Source organism: Polistes fuscatus, unplaced genomic scaffold (genome assembly GCF_010416935.1).
Source record: "Polistes fuscatus isolate 324 unplaced genomic scaffold, CU_Pfus_HIC Scaffold117, whole genome shotgun sequence".
Taxonomy (NCBI): Eukaryota; Metazoa; Arthropoda; class Insecta; order Hymenoptera; family Vespidae; genus Polistes; species Polistes fuscatus.
The window spans coordinates 6,491-22,975 of NW_025113017.1; the positions used below are offsets into that span (position 1 = coordinate 6,491).

Genomic DNA, 16,485 nt, shown 5'->3' on the forward strand with positions numbered 1-16,485 from the left:
ATTATAATTGTAACATTTCCTAAGTAAATGTAGTATTATACGTTAAAAAATTGCTGCCGATTATTTTTGTTAAAGAATAATATACATATATAATGTATTATCAAAGCATAATTTAATGAATAATATTAATTTTAATTTTCTATTCTTTGATTGTAAATAAAGAAAATTAAAATTTATTTTTTAGTCCAAAAATGCTCTTAAGATTCTACACATTTATTTTAGTTTTTATTTACGTGGTAAAGAATTTGAAGAGTTTTAGAACTTTTGGTCTATATTGTATCTTAATAATCACGAGTAAATTAATATTAGGTTTCAAATTCTTACCATTGTTTTCTTTCATTTTTTCTGTTAATTGTTCCATGTCGATGACGAGTTTTTGTATCCTACTCGGTACCAACATATTTTTATTCCTAGCTGATAATATGGACTTGAACTAATCCTTCTAGTAATAACCTCCAGTCTCTGCTCCATTTAAGCGTTCCATTGGAACACGATGTAGAAAGTCCGCTAATAATATTGTAAGATTCTTCATACTGGTAACCATGTAAAAGTAGATTAGAGTAAATATTTTCTTCGTCTAAAATTTTCGTTTCTTCTTTTAGTAAAATGATTTCTGGAATATCTTCCTTCTGTGTTTCTGCTAAGCGAATAGTTCCAGAAGCTATCATAATTTCATCTTTAGTTTTTACTTCAAATTTTCCTGAACCTGAAAATTTGCATTATTTCAAATATTGTTTTAAAATATTATATTTATAGGATTGCTATTTATACCTTTAAATATCATAATAATTAAATGAATTTTGCCATTTCTAGGTATTTCTAGTAATTTATTGTGAATAATAATGTTCTCGAGTATAAAAGAGTTATTAGCCTTATTCGGTATTAAATTCGAGTACATATTCACAACCAACTTTAAATAAACAGCTGAAGAAATGATAACATTGCCGTTTATTTTAAAATTTCGTAAAAACTTGTATTTATCTGATTCCAAATCTACCAGTTCTTCTATTTGTTGAGTTTCCAAAAAATTGACTTGCCACGTGCCTGTCAAACATACACAATAATAGTTTATAGCATCCATTTGAAAAAAGTCTATTTTGTACTTACCAATCAGAACTGTGTTCCCATCGAACAAGAGGAGAAATAGATGGGGTTTCTCTGGAAACAGGATAAGGAACTCTCTGATAGAGCTTTCCTGGCGTAATTGGAAATCCAAGATTATAAAGCTTTCCTAATGTGGATAAAATAAAAGTTGCATTGTCCTTATGGCCTCGTTTCGTTAATGATAAATTAATGCAACCACTGTCCAATGATTTTCTTAGAATTGCCTAATAAATGAAAAGTATTAGGTTATTTAATTTAAAAAAATTGTATTAAAATATATATTCCAACAAATAAACCTGTAAAAGTCCATGGGGAGAAACTTCAATCGTTATAGCGTTTTTTGGTAACATTGTTAACTTCGAATAAGACAGGAGAAAGCAGATTATTCGTATGATATTCTGGTGAAGAAAGGTGAGCTTTCATTAAATGCCACTCATTTTTCGGAATAGACGTGCATAGCCAACGTTTACTGCGATTTTTTGGTTGAGAGATGACTTTTTTAAATATTCTAACAACTTTGGACCAGCTGGAGAAATGTACCGACTATGAAAAGCAATATTACCAGTCGGCACGGTTTTAGCAAATATTCCTTTACTCTAAAGAAAATATAATTACAGTTTCAAAATTTTAATATTTTAAATGTCTATGAAAAATATCTCCTAAGCATTACCTGTAATTCTTTTACAAAAGCTTTTATGGACTCGGTAGGTCCACTTATGGTAGAACTGTCGGGTCCATTATGACAAGCAATATCAATGTCTTCAGGACAGAAATGTCGCAACTGTTTGTAACCGAGACCTACTGCGGCCATCGTTCCGTGTATCAAATCACTTTCTACTGAAGCCAAACCACGAGAAAGAGCGCTTAAAATCATTTCCTCAGCAGTAAAGCAACCATCTGCGTAAGAACAACCCAGCTCACCAACAGAATGCCCGATCATGTAATTCGGTTTCACGCCAACAGCATATAGAGTATCCACCAGACCGATCTATGTAACAATTATTCGAAATTATTCATTTAAAAAAAATAAAAAATAAACACTGCGCTGAAGGGGAAACATTAGATATATTATTACTTGTATTGCTGCTATTCCCAGAAAGCAATTTATAATATTATCGTATATTGTTGGATTTTATCGCATATAATATGCACAATATCGTAACCTCGAGGTCTTAAAACTACATCACATTTTTTTATTGCTTCGGCAAAGATTGGTATTTTCATTAGTGATTCACCTAAAAGAGAATTTACATTTAATATAGAGAGAGAGAGAGAGAGAGAGAGAGAGATGTAACATTTTTTAATTATTTAAATATAATATTTGTAGTACCCATTCCGGTCCATTGTGATCCCATCCCCGAAAAAACAACCAGATCTCTCGAGATTGAACTGACAAATTAGCTTGAACCATTTCTATCGATTGCTCTGAATCAGCTGCTTCAAAATCTGGAATTACTGTATACCCAGAATACAGAGAATTGGAAAATGGTTTCTCAGTAATATCAGTAATTAATTGAGCCAATTCATCATCTCCTCTATTCGAATTTAACTAAACACAAATAGAATATAATTCACGATCATTTTGCCTAATCAATTCGGTCGTAAAATAAATATCTTACAATATCAAAGATCGACGATATCATTTCCTGAGTTCGACAAGAAGCTACAAAAAGTCGTGGCATATTAAATGGTGAAAGTTTTCTCCTTTGCTTCTTTTTGAATGACGTTTTAGGATAATGTGAGAGAAGGAACCGTTTAAAGCAGCTGTGTTAACAGCAGCGTAGCAATCCGTCCAAGGTGTTGGTTCTGTAATTACTTTTACGCGTCCATCCCGAAGACATTGGGCCTCTTCTGGAGGCTCGGAATAATGAAGATTCGGAGGTATAACTCCGGTCTCCATAGCAATTAGTACCTAGAAATAAAAAAAAACAAATGTGAAATATTAAACCAAATTTGCGTTGTTTTATATTTAATTTTGTTTTTTCAGTAAATTTACCTTGATTATCGAATTTATTGCATTATTATTATAAGCGTTACCAATGTTTGACTTAACAGATCCTATTAAAAGAGGATTAGAAAGACTTCGATCTTGACCATAAACAACATCTATTGCCTTTAATTCTTCGAGATCCATTGATTTTATTGCTGTACCATCGGCCTCGATGTAAGTTACGTCGCTTGGTTTTAGGCCGCAGTGTTTCAATGTCTGTTTCATTATTTGAGCCTGAGATTCGGCTGTGGGAAATAGACACGTGTTTCTTGGAATTGCTTCAGTGTACTTAACAGAAAGATTAACGACCTCGGCATAAACCCGCTTTGCATTTTCGGCTCTTTGAAGGAAAATGGTTCCTACCGAGTCGCTTCTCGAGAATCCAGACGCTTTCTTATCAAAAGATCTATTTACCCCGTCTGTTGACAACAAACCTAAATAAAGGAATGCATAGAACAAAAAATTATTTATAAATTACGAAAATATTTAATTTGATGTTCTAAGACTTTTAATTATCATTGAAAGAAAAAAATATAAAAAAGACTGCCTTTTTGTCTTTACATGCAAGAATTGGAATTAATTATACCTAGTATACTCTTATTTTACCTAAATCATACAGTTGGTAAGATGTTTGGGGAAGTAAGTTTAAGATTCCCCCACTAACAATCGCGTAATCGCAATCTCCAGCTTTTATAGCATCGTACGCTTTTTGAATTGCTAATGAACTTGATGTGCTGGTTGAATCGATAGTGCAGCTTGAGCCAGTTAAACCCATACAAAACGAGATCCGGTTTGCTAGCAAACCACGACAATACCCCAGTAGACAATCCATTCTCCTATAATGAAAATAAAAACAATTGCACATAGAATGATTTTACCTTTAAGGGGTTATACGCAGTTGCGAGGCTCGAAAAAGACGTATTTTCATGAATTTTTAGAAACAGTTTTTATTTCTCAAACAAAAGGGATGGTAATTCAAATAGAGCCAACTTTTGAGAATACAATAGCGCGTCGATTCTAAAAATATTAATCTGCACCGCTCCTGTAGATGATTTCCTGAACGTCCTTAAAAAAAGACGTTTGGCGGTGATCTTCATTTTGGTGGATTGGTTATTGAAATTAAAATATGGTGGATTCTTTTGGATAGATTGCATATTTTTTTGATTTTTGACAAAATGCCTATTTGAAATTGTTGTTTTTGACTAAAATTTTCGCTCTAAATTGTTACAAAAAATAGTAATAAATTTTAAAAAATTATTCCTTATACTTAATACCTGAGGAATATATCTAAGAAGATTGTGTAAAAATTCGAAACCGATCGGTTAAGCCGTTTTTAAAAATCGAGATCACCGACTTTGAAAATACCGTTTTGAGAAAAACGCGTTTAAAGTTTCAAAGAGACGTTTACACATAGTTGAAAATTTTTGTTTGCAGCTTACATGAAGTAAAGAATATTTGTCGGATCGATTTGAAATTTTCAGAGAATATATTTAAATATATGTACATTCGAAAATAAAAAAAAAAAATCGATTTTTTAAATTCTAACTGCGTATAACCCCTTAAATGAAATCCATTAGATCATTCTATTTACTTACTTGAGTTTTATCTTTCATATATAACTATCTGACTCATATAAACTCAATACTCCGTAAACATTGGTTTTTGTTGTTCCGTAACTCACAGGATTTATTCCGGCATCAATGATCGCTTCAAACGAAACTTCCAATGCCATTCTTATTTCTGTCGATAGAAATTTTGCCTGAATGCACTAATTCCAAAAAAAAAGTTATCGAATTTCGTTAAATTAGAAATGCGTCCTGACGCGATGATACTTTAGACGAATGACCTAAAAAATAATAATTTAATGAAACAAAAATAACGCACATTATTCCACTTAATTTTATATATAAACAAATTAAACATATTCTTACCTAAATTCCAACTTGTATTATCCTCAGATACGCAGTCTTCTCCATTTAATAGATTTGCCGTTAAATCTTGATATTATCACTCTTTGGAAATTTCCCCGATATTCCGGAAATAACCACTGCATTTTCATCTAAGCCTTCTACTTCCATATTTGCTAAATGTAGCAACACGCGACAAACTATCAGCTACAAATTCGTATGACAAATAAAGCTATTCATTAAAATCGCTGTTTATATAGCCAATCGAATAAGTCTAATTTAAATTGTTAATTATGCCTAATAGTTTTGCAATTTAAATGTGTTTACTTTGGATTTTGCTGCGTTGTCAATGCATGATTGTATAAAAGAAATCTTTCCCTGGACTACCGTTGACCTTTGATTTCTAATTGTTTTCATAAAAGAAAGATATTTCCGTATGATCTAGAGGCTAAAGTATTCGAAATACTTAATTCTATTAAATTGACAAACATTTAATACTAGCTGGATATGAAAATCTTGTCAGAATATAATAAATCCGTTGAGCAGACGTAAATAGCAATATACTTCAAATAAATATAGTTTTTTGGAAATACTTTTTGAACACTCTTAGTGCAGGATCAAAGTATTTAAATATTACGGAAAACTATCAATGGATAACATAAGAAAGACTTCAATAACAAGTACAATTTTTTTATTTAACATTTTAATTAAAATTCTATTGAAAGCGTTATACGAATCATTAATCTTACGAAATAGCATTACGGGAGAAATATTTCCGGTTGTTAATATTACACTCATACGAAATTTTAATAAAAATTAAATTAGCTTGTAAGAAATGGGGCATTAGAAATCCAGGACACTTATTGGATTTCTAAAGAGGGAAAATAATAACTAGTTAATGAAAAAACTAAAAAAAAAAACAAGATAAAACTATTTCAACTCAAGTACTCTTTGTAGATGGAGACATTCTTATTACAAATGTTCTTGATTTAACCGCACGTTTAAGTATATATTTATGCGATTTAATCAGCATATTTCATGTGCTTACGTATGAGACATTGTCGTTAACTACCATTTTAAAAAATTCTTTCTCACGGCGTTAGATGACCTTTGATTTCTAATTGTTTTCATAAAAGAAAGATATTTCCGTATGATCTAGAGGCTAAAGTATTCGAAATACTTAATTCTATTAAATTGACAAACATTTAATACTAGCTGGATATGAAAATCTTGTCAGAATATAATAAATCCGTTGAGCAGACGTAAATAGCAATATACTTCAAATATAATATAGTTTTTTGGAAATACTTTTTGAACACTCTTAGTGCAGGATCAAAGTATTTAAATATTACGGAAAACTATCAATGGATAACATAAGAAAGACTTCAATAACAAGTACAATTTTTTTATTTAACATTTTAATTAAAATTCTATTGAAAGCGTTATACGAATCATTAATCTTACGAAATAGCATTACGGGGAGAATATTTCCGGTTGTTAATATTACACTCATACGAAATTTTAATAAAAATTAAATTAGCTTGTAAGAAATATGGGGCATTAGAAATATCCAGGACACTTATTGGATTTCTAAAGAGGGAAAATAATAACTAGTTAATGAAAAAACTAAAAAAAAAAAACAAGATAAAACTATTTCAACTCAAGTACTCTTTGTAGATGGAGACATTCTTATTACAAATGTTCTTGATTTAACCGCACGTTTAAGTATATATTTATGCGATTTAATCAGCATATTTCATGTGCTTACGTATGAGACATTGTCGTTAACTACCATTTTAAAAAATTCTTTCTCACGGCGTTAGATGACCTTTGATTTCTAATTGTTTTCATAAAAGAAAGATATTTCCGTATGATCTAGAGGCTAAAGTATTCGAAATACTTAATTCTATTAAATTGACAAACATTTAATACTAGCTGGATATGAAAATCTTGTCAGAATATAATAAATCCGTTGAGCAGACGTAAATAGCAATATACTTCAAATATAATATAGTTTTTTGGAAATACTTTTTGAACACTCTTAGTGCAGGATCAAAGTATTTAAATATTACGGAAAACTATCAATGGATAACATAAGAAAGACTTCAATAACAAGTACAATTTTTTTATTTAACATTTTAATTAAAATTCTATTGAAAGCGTTATACGAATCATTAATCTTACGAAATAGCATTACTGGGAGAAATATTTCCGGTTGTTAATATTACACTCATACGAAATTTTAATAAAAATTAAATTAGCTTGTAAGAAAAATGTTGCATTAGAAATATCCAGGACACTTATTAGATTGTCAAAGAGTAAGAATAACTTCCTGTTTTTAGAAAACTAAAATGGTTTTTAAAAAAACTGTATTTATTGTGCGTTTGCAAAACGATTTGAAATTTACAGCATGAATTTCTTCGCTTTATAGCTTTTTGTTTTATTGTTCACTTTTACTGTATATGTGAAAAATCAGTTACTTTTTTGTCTAGTCATAAAGAACGAATACAATTGTCGTTTCTCATAAAAAATGCTATATTTTTCTCTATATATTACTCGAGCAGAAGTAAAATTTTAGATTCTTCTTCATGGGATCATTTTTGTAATACATATTCATAACTGCTTTTTGTTATCTGAATCGATGTAACTACGATTATAGCTTCAGCTCTTTTTTTTGAGGGGGGGAAGACGAGTTCAGAATTTTTGTTTTAACGTCTAGTTTTTCGTCTCTTATGATCGTTTACTCCTATTATTTAATGACGGGGGGGGGCTGTAAATTCGTTCGAAAAATGGCATATATTTATGAATTTTTATTAATGAAACGGTTAATATAAATGATGTTATTACAATAGGGTATAGTCAAGTCATATTTGAAGAATACTCTGTGAAATTTTCGGGAAAACATATAAAGTTTTGAGTGGCAGCAACTTTTGTCAGGCACCGTGGAAAAAACGCGTTTTGCGGTGGACATCAGAGCTCAAAACTGGATGATTGAAAACAAAAAACCCAAGCTATTCTGTTAGTTTATAAGTTTATCTAGGTAGTCGTGTCGAGAAAAAAATTTTGTTTCATTTTTGGATTTTTGGTGGCATTCTAAAGTCAAAAACCCGATTTTCGACCAAAAAACCAGCATTTGAGCCCCTATAAAAAACTTCAAATAAAAAAACAAAAAAAACTCAACAGCGTTACCTCGCTAAATATGTGTAAAAAAAGTGTGCAAAAATTCAAATCGATCGGTTCAGTAGATTTTAAGTGACAGTATCCATCGACTTTTAAAACGCAAGTAGTGGGAAAATCGATATAAAGTTTGACATTGAGAAATAACAAAATTCATCATAAATAAAAAGACAAGTTTTTCTTTCTCATCATTTTACTGGCGAGTGAACAAGTTTACCAGATGGATATCTCAAGGAGATGACTATTATTAGTTATTTAGATAAATAAATAAGCGGTTGACAATCAAGTATTGTAAAAAAGAAGAGTCATAATGTTGTTAATAAATTATTCCGCATATAGGCAGGAAATACTCGTCGTCGTCGTTGTCATCGTCGGGAAGTAATGTTGATGCACCGGATCGTCAGCGTAGAGAAGAATTACCCTTAATTCCATTTGAGCGAATTCTGAAAGAGCTGAATGATATTGATCCAAAAACAAATCAACTAAAAGACAGTTCAGGTGAACTGCAATCTGCTGAGGAAGATAATATTGATTCGGCAGCAACTACAAGTGTTCAGGCATGTGTCAGTACACAACTAGAAGCAGCTCCTATAGTATCGGAGGAAACGATGCTGGATGAAAAAATGCTAGAAGCATTGGGTAAGCGGTTGGATGCGGAGAAGAGAATATCTCCAGCAATCCATAATATTTTGCTTACGCTGGAAAGAAATTCTAAAAGAGGGTTTTCCAAAAGAGGAGCGATAAAGACCTTTGAGTAAGTATCCAACCCCAGAGAATTGTTTGATATTGGAGCCTCAAAAATGAATGCTGAGGTCAAGGCATCTCTTTTGGAACAGATTCTATATAAAAATAAGAGGCTCGTGGAAAAAGCAGCAGAAAGTTTGCGCATGTTTGTCTGCTCTGGGGCCATTAGTTTCTGATCTCCTAAGAGAGAAACTTCCTGATACTCCTAAGATGGTTCGTGCTTAGTGATATGGCGTCGATTTTAGTGGACTTACAACGTGATGAATCGCTAACAAGGCGTTTAATAATCACAGCGAAAATCAATCCGGCACTAAAAGAAACATTAAACTCCACAGGCATGGATGAATGGTTTTTTGGGAAGCATTTGGGAGAATCGCTGAAAACAGCCAAGCTAATTGAACGTTCTTCAAACGAACTGAAGCCGGTTAGTAAGGCAAACGTTGGCGTTAAGTCAAAAAAACTCGAGAGTCCCTTCTCAGCTGGTTTTTCGAGTGCGTGGATCGAGTGGGGAGAAGGAGGATCGAATCAGTACATGAAGTTAGCGATTCCGGCACAGTTAAAGTCATCAAAGCATAATAAAAAAAACCGTCCTTGATTTTGCCGATCTTCAGGGATGACCCTTCCGTCTGTGTAGTTAGTGCTATTAAGCAATACTTGATCAAAACTGATGAGTTGAGAAGTCGAGAAAATAAGCTGTTCATATCTTGGAAAAAGCCGCACAGGGCGGTTACGTCTCAGACACTCAGTCGCTGGATAAAGACTGTTCTAAAAAAACAGTAGAGTTAATAAGGACATTTTCACAGCATACAGCACTCATCACGCGGCATCATCATCGGGAAAGAGAAGCGGAGTTAATAGAACATAATTTATTATGGCTCGATTACATCTGATACTTTATAAGTTTTACATTACATTATAACTCACCTTGCTCGTTTTAATCATGAGTAAATATCATTTGCCGTGATTAAGAGCATATCTTATTGGTTTCTGATATATGTATTTTTTCATCATTATCATATCTCTCGAAATGTCTTTAAATTTTTTATACCCCTTTTAATTTATATCAACAAATCTCGCCCGGTCGCTTAAAAACAAAATATTTCAATAGAGCTTAGTAGTTCTTAAAAATTCATTAGCAAGTTCGAAACCTAACCAACATCGATTTTTATCATTGAACGTATATCAGAACCGGTTTAATGATCGATTTTTCAATTTGAGATTAAAATTCTTCATTGCATGTTATGGTTTTTCTATATTTAACTTTTATTTGTATATCGTTTCTATGAGCAAATTTTTTTTTTACGTTGGGTAGGGAGCTAGCCTGATCCAACAACCTTCCTCCTTTTCCCGGGCTTAGGACCGGCAACATGATCGCTGATCTCGATCCTCCTAGTGATCATGCAGGCGGAGTTACTACCTACAAATTACAGGGGAATAAATCTTTTAAACACTTCATTGAAACTAACAACAAAGGTTATAACGAATAAAATTAACAGCTTAACGAATCTAGAAGACGAACAACAGGGATTCAGATCAGGCAGATCGTGCACAGACGCGGTTTTCATCATAAGACAGATAACAGAAAAATCAATTGAATACAACAGACCAGCATATGTGTGTTTCATTGATCTGGAAAAGGCATTCGACCATGTGCAGTTAAAGGATGTTATACACCTCTTTTAACCGGCAAATTCCGAATAATCTTATCAAGACAAGAGAACATCTATAGAAACAATAAGATCCAAGCAAAGATAAATGGTGCCTTGACTGAACCGATTGATGCAGGTCGTGGTATCCGACAAGGGGATTCCCTAAGTCCCCTGCTTTTTAACATCATTATGGACGAAATAGTAAGAAATGTAAGACTGCTAAAAGGATATAAAATGGGCAACGAAGAAATAACCATCCTATGCTATGCTGATGACGCTGTATTAGTGGCCGAAAATGAGGATGATCTACAACGTCTACTACACCGATTTAACTGCATAGCCAAATCATTCAATATGAAGATATCGGCCCAGAAAACTAAATGCATGACAACGTCAAAGACACCGTTAAGGTGCAAACTGGAAATTGAAGGGAAGGTTATTCAGCAGGAAATGAGATTTAAGTACCTAGGAATAGAAATCTCAGGGTATGGTGATGTTGAAGCAGAGGTAAGAGAACAGACAATGAAGGCATTCAGAATAGCGGGTTGTTTGAATGACACAATATGGCGAAACAAAATCATGGATATAGAGACCAAAGCAAGAATCTATAAGGCAACGGTGAGACCTATTATTACATATACCGCAGAAACTCGACCAGACACAGCGAAAACGAAACAGTTACTAGAGACAACCGAAATGAGAGTTCTTCGCAGAATAGTTGGAAAAACACTACTGGACCGAGAGAGAAGTGAAGATATAAGAAGAACGTGCAAAGTGGAGAACGTTAACGAATGGATACTAAAAAAAAAAAAAGAATGGAACGAACATATTAACAGAATGGACAACGGAAGAATCGTCAAAATTGCACGGGATAAGTCACCGGTTGGCCGCAGAAGCACGGGGCGCCCACGAAAACGATGGTGCGACAATTTAAGAGTGCAATAGGCAGAAAAAACGTCGTTACGAAACAGGCAACTTGCCTAAATTAAAAAATGAAGAAGAAGAAGAAGAACTTTCATTTGCAATTACAGCTACAAATATTATATAACTCTACTACCTATAAATTATATTATTTAATGTATAAGCTAAATATGATTTATTATTTGCATTCGATTATAAAAAAAAATATAAATATTATTAAAAGATCGATCATTTGATCGGTTATTGTTTGAATGGAAATAAATTGTAGTTAGATTAAAGATTTAATAAATCATGCACGCATAACATTAATACTTACAATTAAATGAATCAACAGATTGAAGAATATACTTTTATATTTACATATTTGTGTGTGTTGTGTGTGTTTACCGGTGATATGTAATTGTATTATAAAATTTATATTGTAAATATGAAAATCGCAATGCTTTTTGATAATAATATTCGAGAATCAAAGTTTCCTCGTGGCAATTCCAATTACTAGCACCGAGCAAATACCCTATACAAATTTCACATAGTCCGCTAAGTCGTTCGCGTTTGTACATAAAGGCTTCGTCTCTAGAGTGGAAGCCATACGCACGTATACAAACATACGTACTTTTATATCCGCATATTAATTGTTCCGCGAATAAAATGATTCCATTTATTAGCACTTTTGTCGCTTGTACTTAACACAATGAACTATTTACACTTATATAGAGCCGTTTGTAGTAATAATAAAAACGTAAGGATAATGAAAATTTTTAAATTCACATTTAGCGTTAACGGTTCAAATATCAACGGATTTATTTTATTAAAATAAATTAAAAATATAATAAATCTGTAAGATTGAAAACTTCCATGCAAATTAAAATACATATTTTTGGAGAAATTAACCAAAGGCGAAAGCGGAATATGGAAGCTTCCGTAGAAGAAATCAAGCAGCTTAATTTTTTTTACGAATTCTACAAATCAAAAGGTGAAGTATTCGTTTAATTTATTTTCGCTTTCACATTTTAATTCTTTGATTATTCTTTATTGTATCTTCCTCTTCGTTTGTTCTTTTTGTACTTTTATTTATTTTATCAAAAGTTCGTTGTACGACCGAATAAAAAATCAAAAAAGCAATTAGAAAGGTGCTTCACCATTACGATTGGAGTAAGTATATTTAGTCCGAGCAATTGTGAGGTCAAAGGTTCGGTGCTCGTGTTTATACCGCAATCTGTATATAATAATAATAATACGTTGTACGTGTAACCTCTTCTACAACGTGGTCAATGTTTTACGTGCAAGTTATTTCTAGTTAAGCGTTTCTCGTTTTCTGAATTTATTATTAATTTTTTTTTATTATTAAACATTCTTTCGTCGTATGTCAAAATAATGAAATATTTCGTTACAAATACATTCATATAAAATAATGACAAAAAGATCACATAAACGTAAAACAATAGTTGTTGCATAAACTTATCGTAGTGTATCTAATTATTTGCATCTAATTATTGGTCGCATGATTTTTTCAAAAATTCTTTATTGAGGTCTCTCGTAAGCTTTTACAGAACCTCGGTCCGCTTACTTTGGAAGCTGCTTTGCCACAGAAAATTGAAAGCATGGATGCTGAATCTTTGAAATTCGGTTGTGATACAATAGGCATGTGAGTTACAAGAGGCTTAATGTAGCTAAAATATGATACAAATTGTCTAGTAGAAACATTACCTAAATGTCGTATAAATACAGCATTAGTTGTAGTGCCACCATATTATGTTGTATTATAGAAACTGCTTAGTCATTATTTATTGAAAGATTTAAATCTTCACGTAAAAAGTTGAGTAAATCAGAATTTTCTGAGTTGAAAATAACATTAAAATCTTCACTTAAAATCCTTAGTAACTTATCCTCCCTCCCTTATACTCATATATGCCCCTCCAATTGTTGTGCATGGAAATAAAGGTTATTTATATAACAAGAAAACTATAAACAAAGACAATAATACATGGAGGTGTGTTTCATATCACTCAACGCTACTTTGTCCTGCAATAGTACATACTGATACTGAAAATCTTAATGGTAAAATATAATATTTCACATTTATTATTTTTTATTAACATTAGCTATATTTATATTTTTATGCGATTTTAGGCAATGTACTCGATGATGCTTCTGAACACAATTATGCCGCCGATGCATCATCCATGGGTGCTAGAGTCGTATTAAATAAACTAAAAAAGCGTGCTGATAAATCTGATGGCAATTCTGGAGCTATTATTGGGTCAGCACTTGCTACTGTGTCATCGCCTATAATAGCGAGGCTGCCGAAAATGGCTTCTCTCACTCGTGATGTTCAACGTGCTCGTAAAGTCAATGTGGAAGCTGTGGAAAAACCCCAATCACGCAAAGATTTTGTTATTCCTTAGTAGTTGACTGTTACTGGTAAAGGGCATAAATTGCTATTGCACGACAGCGGCGATAACCGAAATCGTTTTTTAATTTTCGCAACTCAAGAGAATTTAAATGCTTTGGCTGAGTCTCAGGAATGGGCTAGCGATGGAACTTTTTCTTCGGTTCCGTCAATTTTCAAGCAGTTATACACAGTTCATGGCTTTGTAAATGGTAAATCTCTCTCTTTAGTATATGTGTTGATGCCAAATAAAAATGAAGACACGTATTTCAAAGTTTTATTTGTGTTGAAGGATCATTTACCAGGTGGTAATGTAAAACGAATGATGGTTGATTTTTAGTCTGTATTTATTAATGCATTTGGACTGTGTTCCCTCGGTGCTGATGTATCTGGATGTTTTTTCCATTTTTCGCAATGAGTTTTCCGTCAAGTGCAAAGTTTATGGTTGTAAAAACAGTACAATAACGATGTTAGGTTTGCTCTGAATGTGCAGATGTTAATGGCTATTGCTTTTGTGCCTAAACATGATGTATGTGCTGCGTTTGATGAACTGGTCCGGTGTAAATATTTTGAAGAAAATGAAGTGGTTTTGAAGCCTTTAGTTAGTTACTTTAGTTACGTGGATTGGTGTTCCTTCACATAGCGGTAAGCGACGATTAAAGCTATATTTTTCGTTTAGGCTATGGAATTGTCATGATGTTGTACTTCAAGACCTAATGAGGACAAACAATTCACTCGAGGGTTGGCACAACTCATTTAACGGTAAAGTTCGTGTTAATCATGCATCATTGTCCAAGTATATTAGTGTCCTGAAGTGTGAGCAGTCCATTACTGAATGTTTATTAGTGCAAATGAATACTAGGATGACGGTTGCTGCTAAAAAGAAGAGGATTTACGTGGACGTTGATTTACGGCTTCAAAATATTGTAACTGATTATGATCTAGCTAAAAAGTTACAGTTTCTTCATTATATTGCTGCTGTATTGTCATTATAATTTTTTTATCCATTAATTTTTCAGTTATTATTGATAATACCGAGATTAAAATAAAATATCAGTAATTGTTCAATTTATTGTGTTCCACTGCCAAAGAAGTAATTATTCTTAATCCCATCCTAATTGTCATAAGGTTGAATAGTCGCAGTTAAAAAGTCGTCAGTTGAACTATCACTCGGTTGAAAAATCGTCGGTTTAACAGTCGCGGTTGAAACGTCGTTGGTTGAAATGTTACAGAACCCTCACAGTCATGTCAATGGTAGTGGTCACAATGTTAGTTATATCATTCGCATTGTGATAGATAACAATACCTCCAGCTGAAACATTTAATCGTTTGTATTGAATTAAACAATTGCAATTTGGTATACTAAAGGACTCATAATCATATAACTAAGTTTTCCTCAACATTAAAATTTGAGATTTTTGTATAATTGAATCAATCAGCAGTTCATCGGAGTGAGCCCACTGACTTTGATAATGGAAAGTATCAAATTGATGATAGTTGCTATCCGCTAAATTCATAACAATTTTTGTACCAATAATCCAGGCTGAGGCGATGGTGCAGAAGTCATTAGTAAATTCGAAGTTGATGGAGTACATAAAATTTCATTCGCAGTTAATTGGTATGCTTGTGCTATCATTTTTTTCATGTGGGTATACTCACTTCAATTCTCGGTAATAAAATAAAGATTATGCAATCTCTTCTTGTAAAAAGAATGAAAGTTATTGCAATAAAAATAAATTTTACAATGTTTTAAATAAATAATTTTTAACATTAATATAATATTTGTTTCTCTCTCTCTTTTCTTAAACAATATTTCTATTTTTACCTATTAATAGATTCTTGTTTAAATTATTTTTTGTCACTGTAAATGCATTCTATACGCATAATAATTCACATGAAACCTCTGAATTAAAGAATCTCCCAATATAATACATTTCCTATTTATATTTTAAATTTGTAATAACTAGGATGCAGTCCTTCTTTAATTTTTTCAATAGAAAATAAATGCACATGGTTTCTTTGCAGTGTGGTAAAAAGAAGACTGTCTTCCAAAATCTTTCATGATTGCAGTGTTGTCAGCTTCTTTTTATCGTTGTGGAAAGTTATATGCTCTCTCTTGCAGTAAAATAATTGAAAACCTATGAAGAAAGAATAATTTTATTATTGCTGTAAATAAATATTTTTCAAGAAAATTATAATATTTGTTTTTTTCAGAAGAAAAATTTTTATTTTTACCTTTTAACAGACACATGTCTTGCTTGTTCCTTGTAACTGCAGCTACATTCTATTGGCATAAGAATTTAAATGGAATCTCTATGAAGAAGACATTAGATGATGCAAGTCTACAATATTTTCTTGCAAATTAATAAGCAATAATATCTTTCAATACCTGATATGACGCTTGGAGAAACATTATGCACATGTATGTAGGATTCGAGAAAAAATTGGGCCGTTGGACAGACTGGACCGGGACTCGAACCCGGATCTTCCGCTTTCCGGGCGACTGCTCTTTAACCATTGATCTATCCAGGGCCCACCGTCCAATCTCCCCACGAATGCCTACTTAAGTGTTTGGCTTGGAGGTGCTCGCATCCCACATGTACA

The 16,485-nt window shown here is 32.4% G+C and overlaps 1 protein-coding gene, 1 long non-coding RNA gene and 1 pseudogene across 2 annotated transcripts; all 3 read right to left on the reverse strand.

Annotated features, from left to right (window-relative positions):
* Positions 1-410: 410 nt before the first annotated feature.
* LOC122526653 lies at positions 411-958 on the reverse strand. Its single transcript, XM_043650173.1, has 2 exons — positions 772-958; positions 411-706 (listed from the first exon to the last, which is right to left on the reverse strand). Exons 1-2 carry the CDS (start codon positions 896-898, stop codon positions 411-413), a joined length of 423 nt encoding a protein of 140 aa, XP_043506108.1. The 5' UTR covers positions 899-958.
* Positions 959-977: 19 nt separating this feature from the next.
* Positions 978-2,459, reverse strand: LOC122526654 (annotated as a pseudogene).
* Positions 2,460-15,945: 13,486 nt separating this feature from the next.
* On the reverse strand, positions 15,946-16,150 carry LOC122526655. Its single transcript, XR_006306137.1, has 2 exons — positions 16,117-16,150; positions 15,946-16,019 (listed from the first exon to the last, which is right to left on the reverse strand). It is a non-coding gene; the product is annotated as an uncharacterized LOC122526655 (long non-coding RNA).
* Positions 16,151-16,485: the final 335 nt, after the last annotated feature.

Bases quoted from the DNA above. Each gene is read 5' to 3' on its own strand.
- LOC122526653 (XM_043650173.1), bottom strand. From the start codon at position 898: ATGTACTCGAATTTAATACCGAATAAGGCTAATAACTCTTTTATACTC. The intron at 707-771 runs GTATAAATAGCA...GCAAATTTTCAG, and splicing joins AATTATTATGATATTTAAAG to GTTCAGGAAAATTTGAAGTA.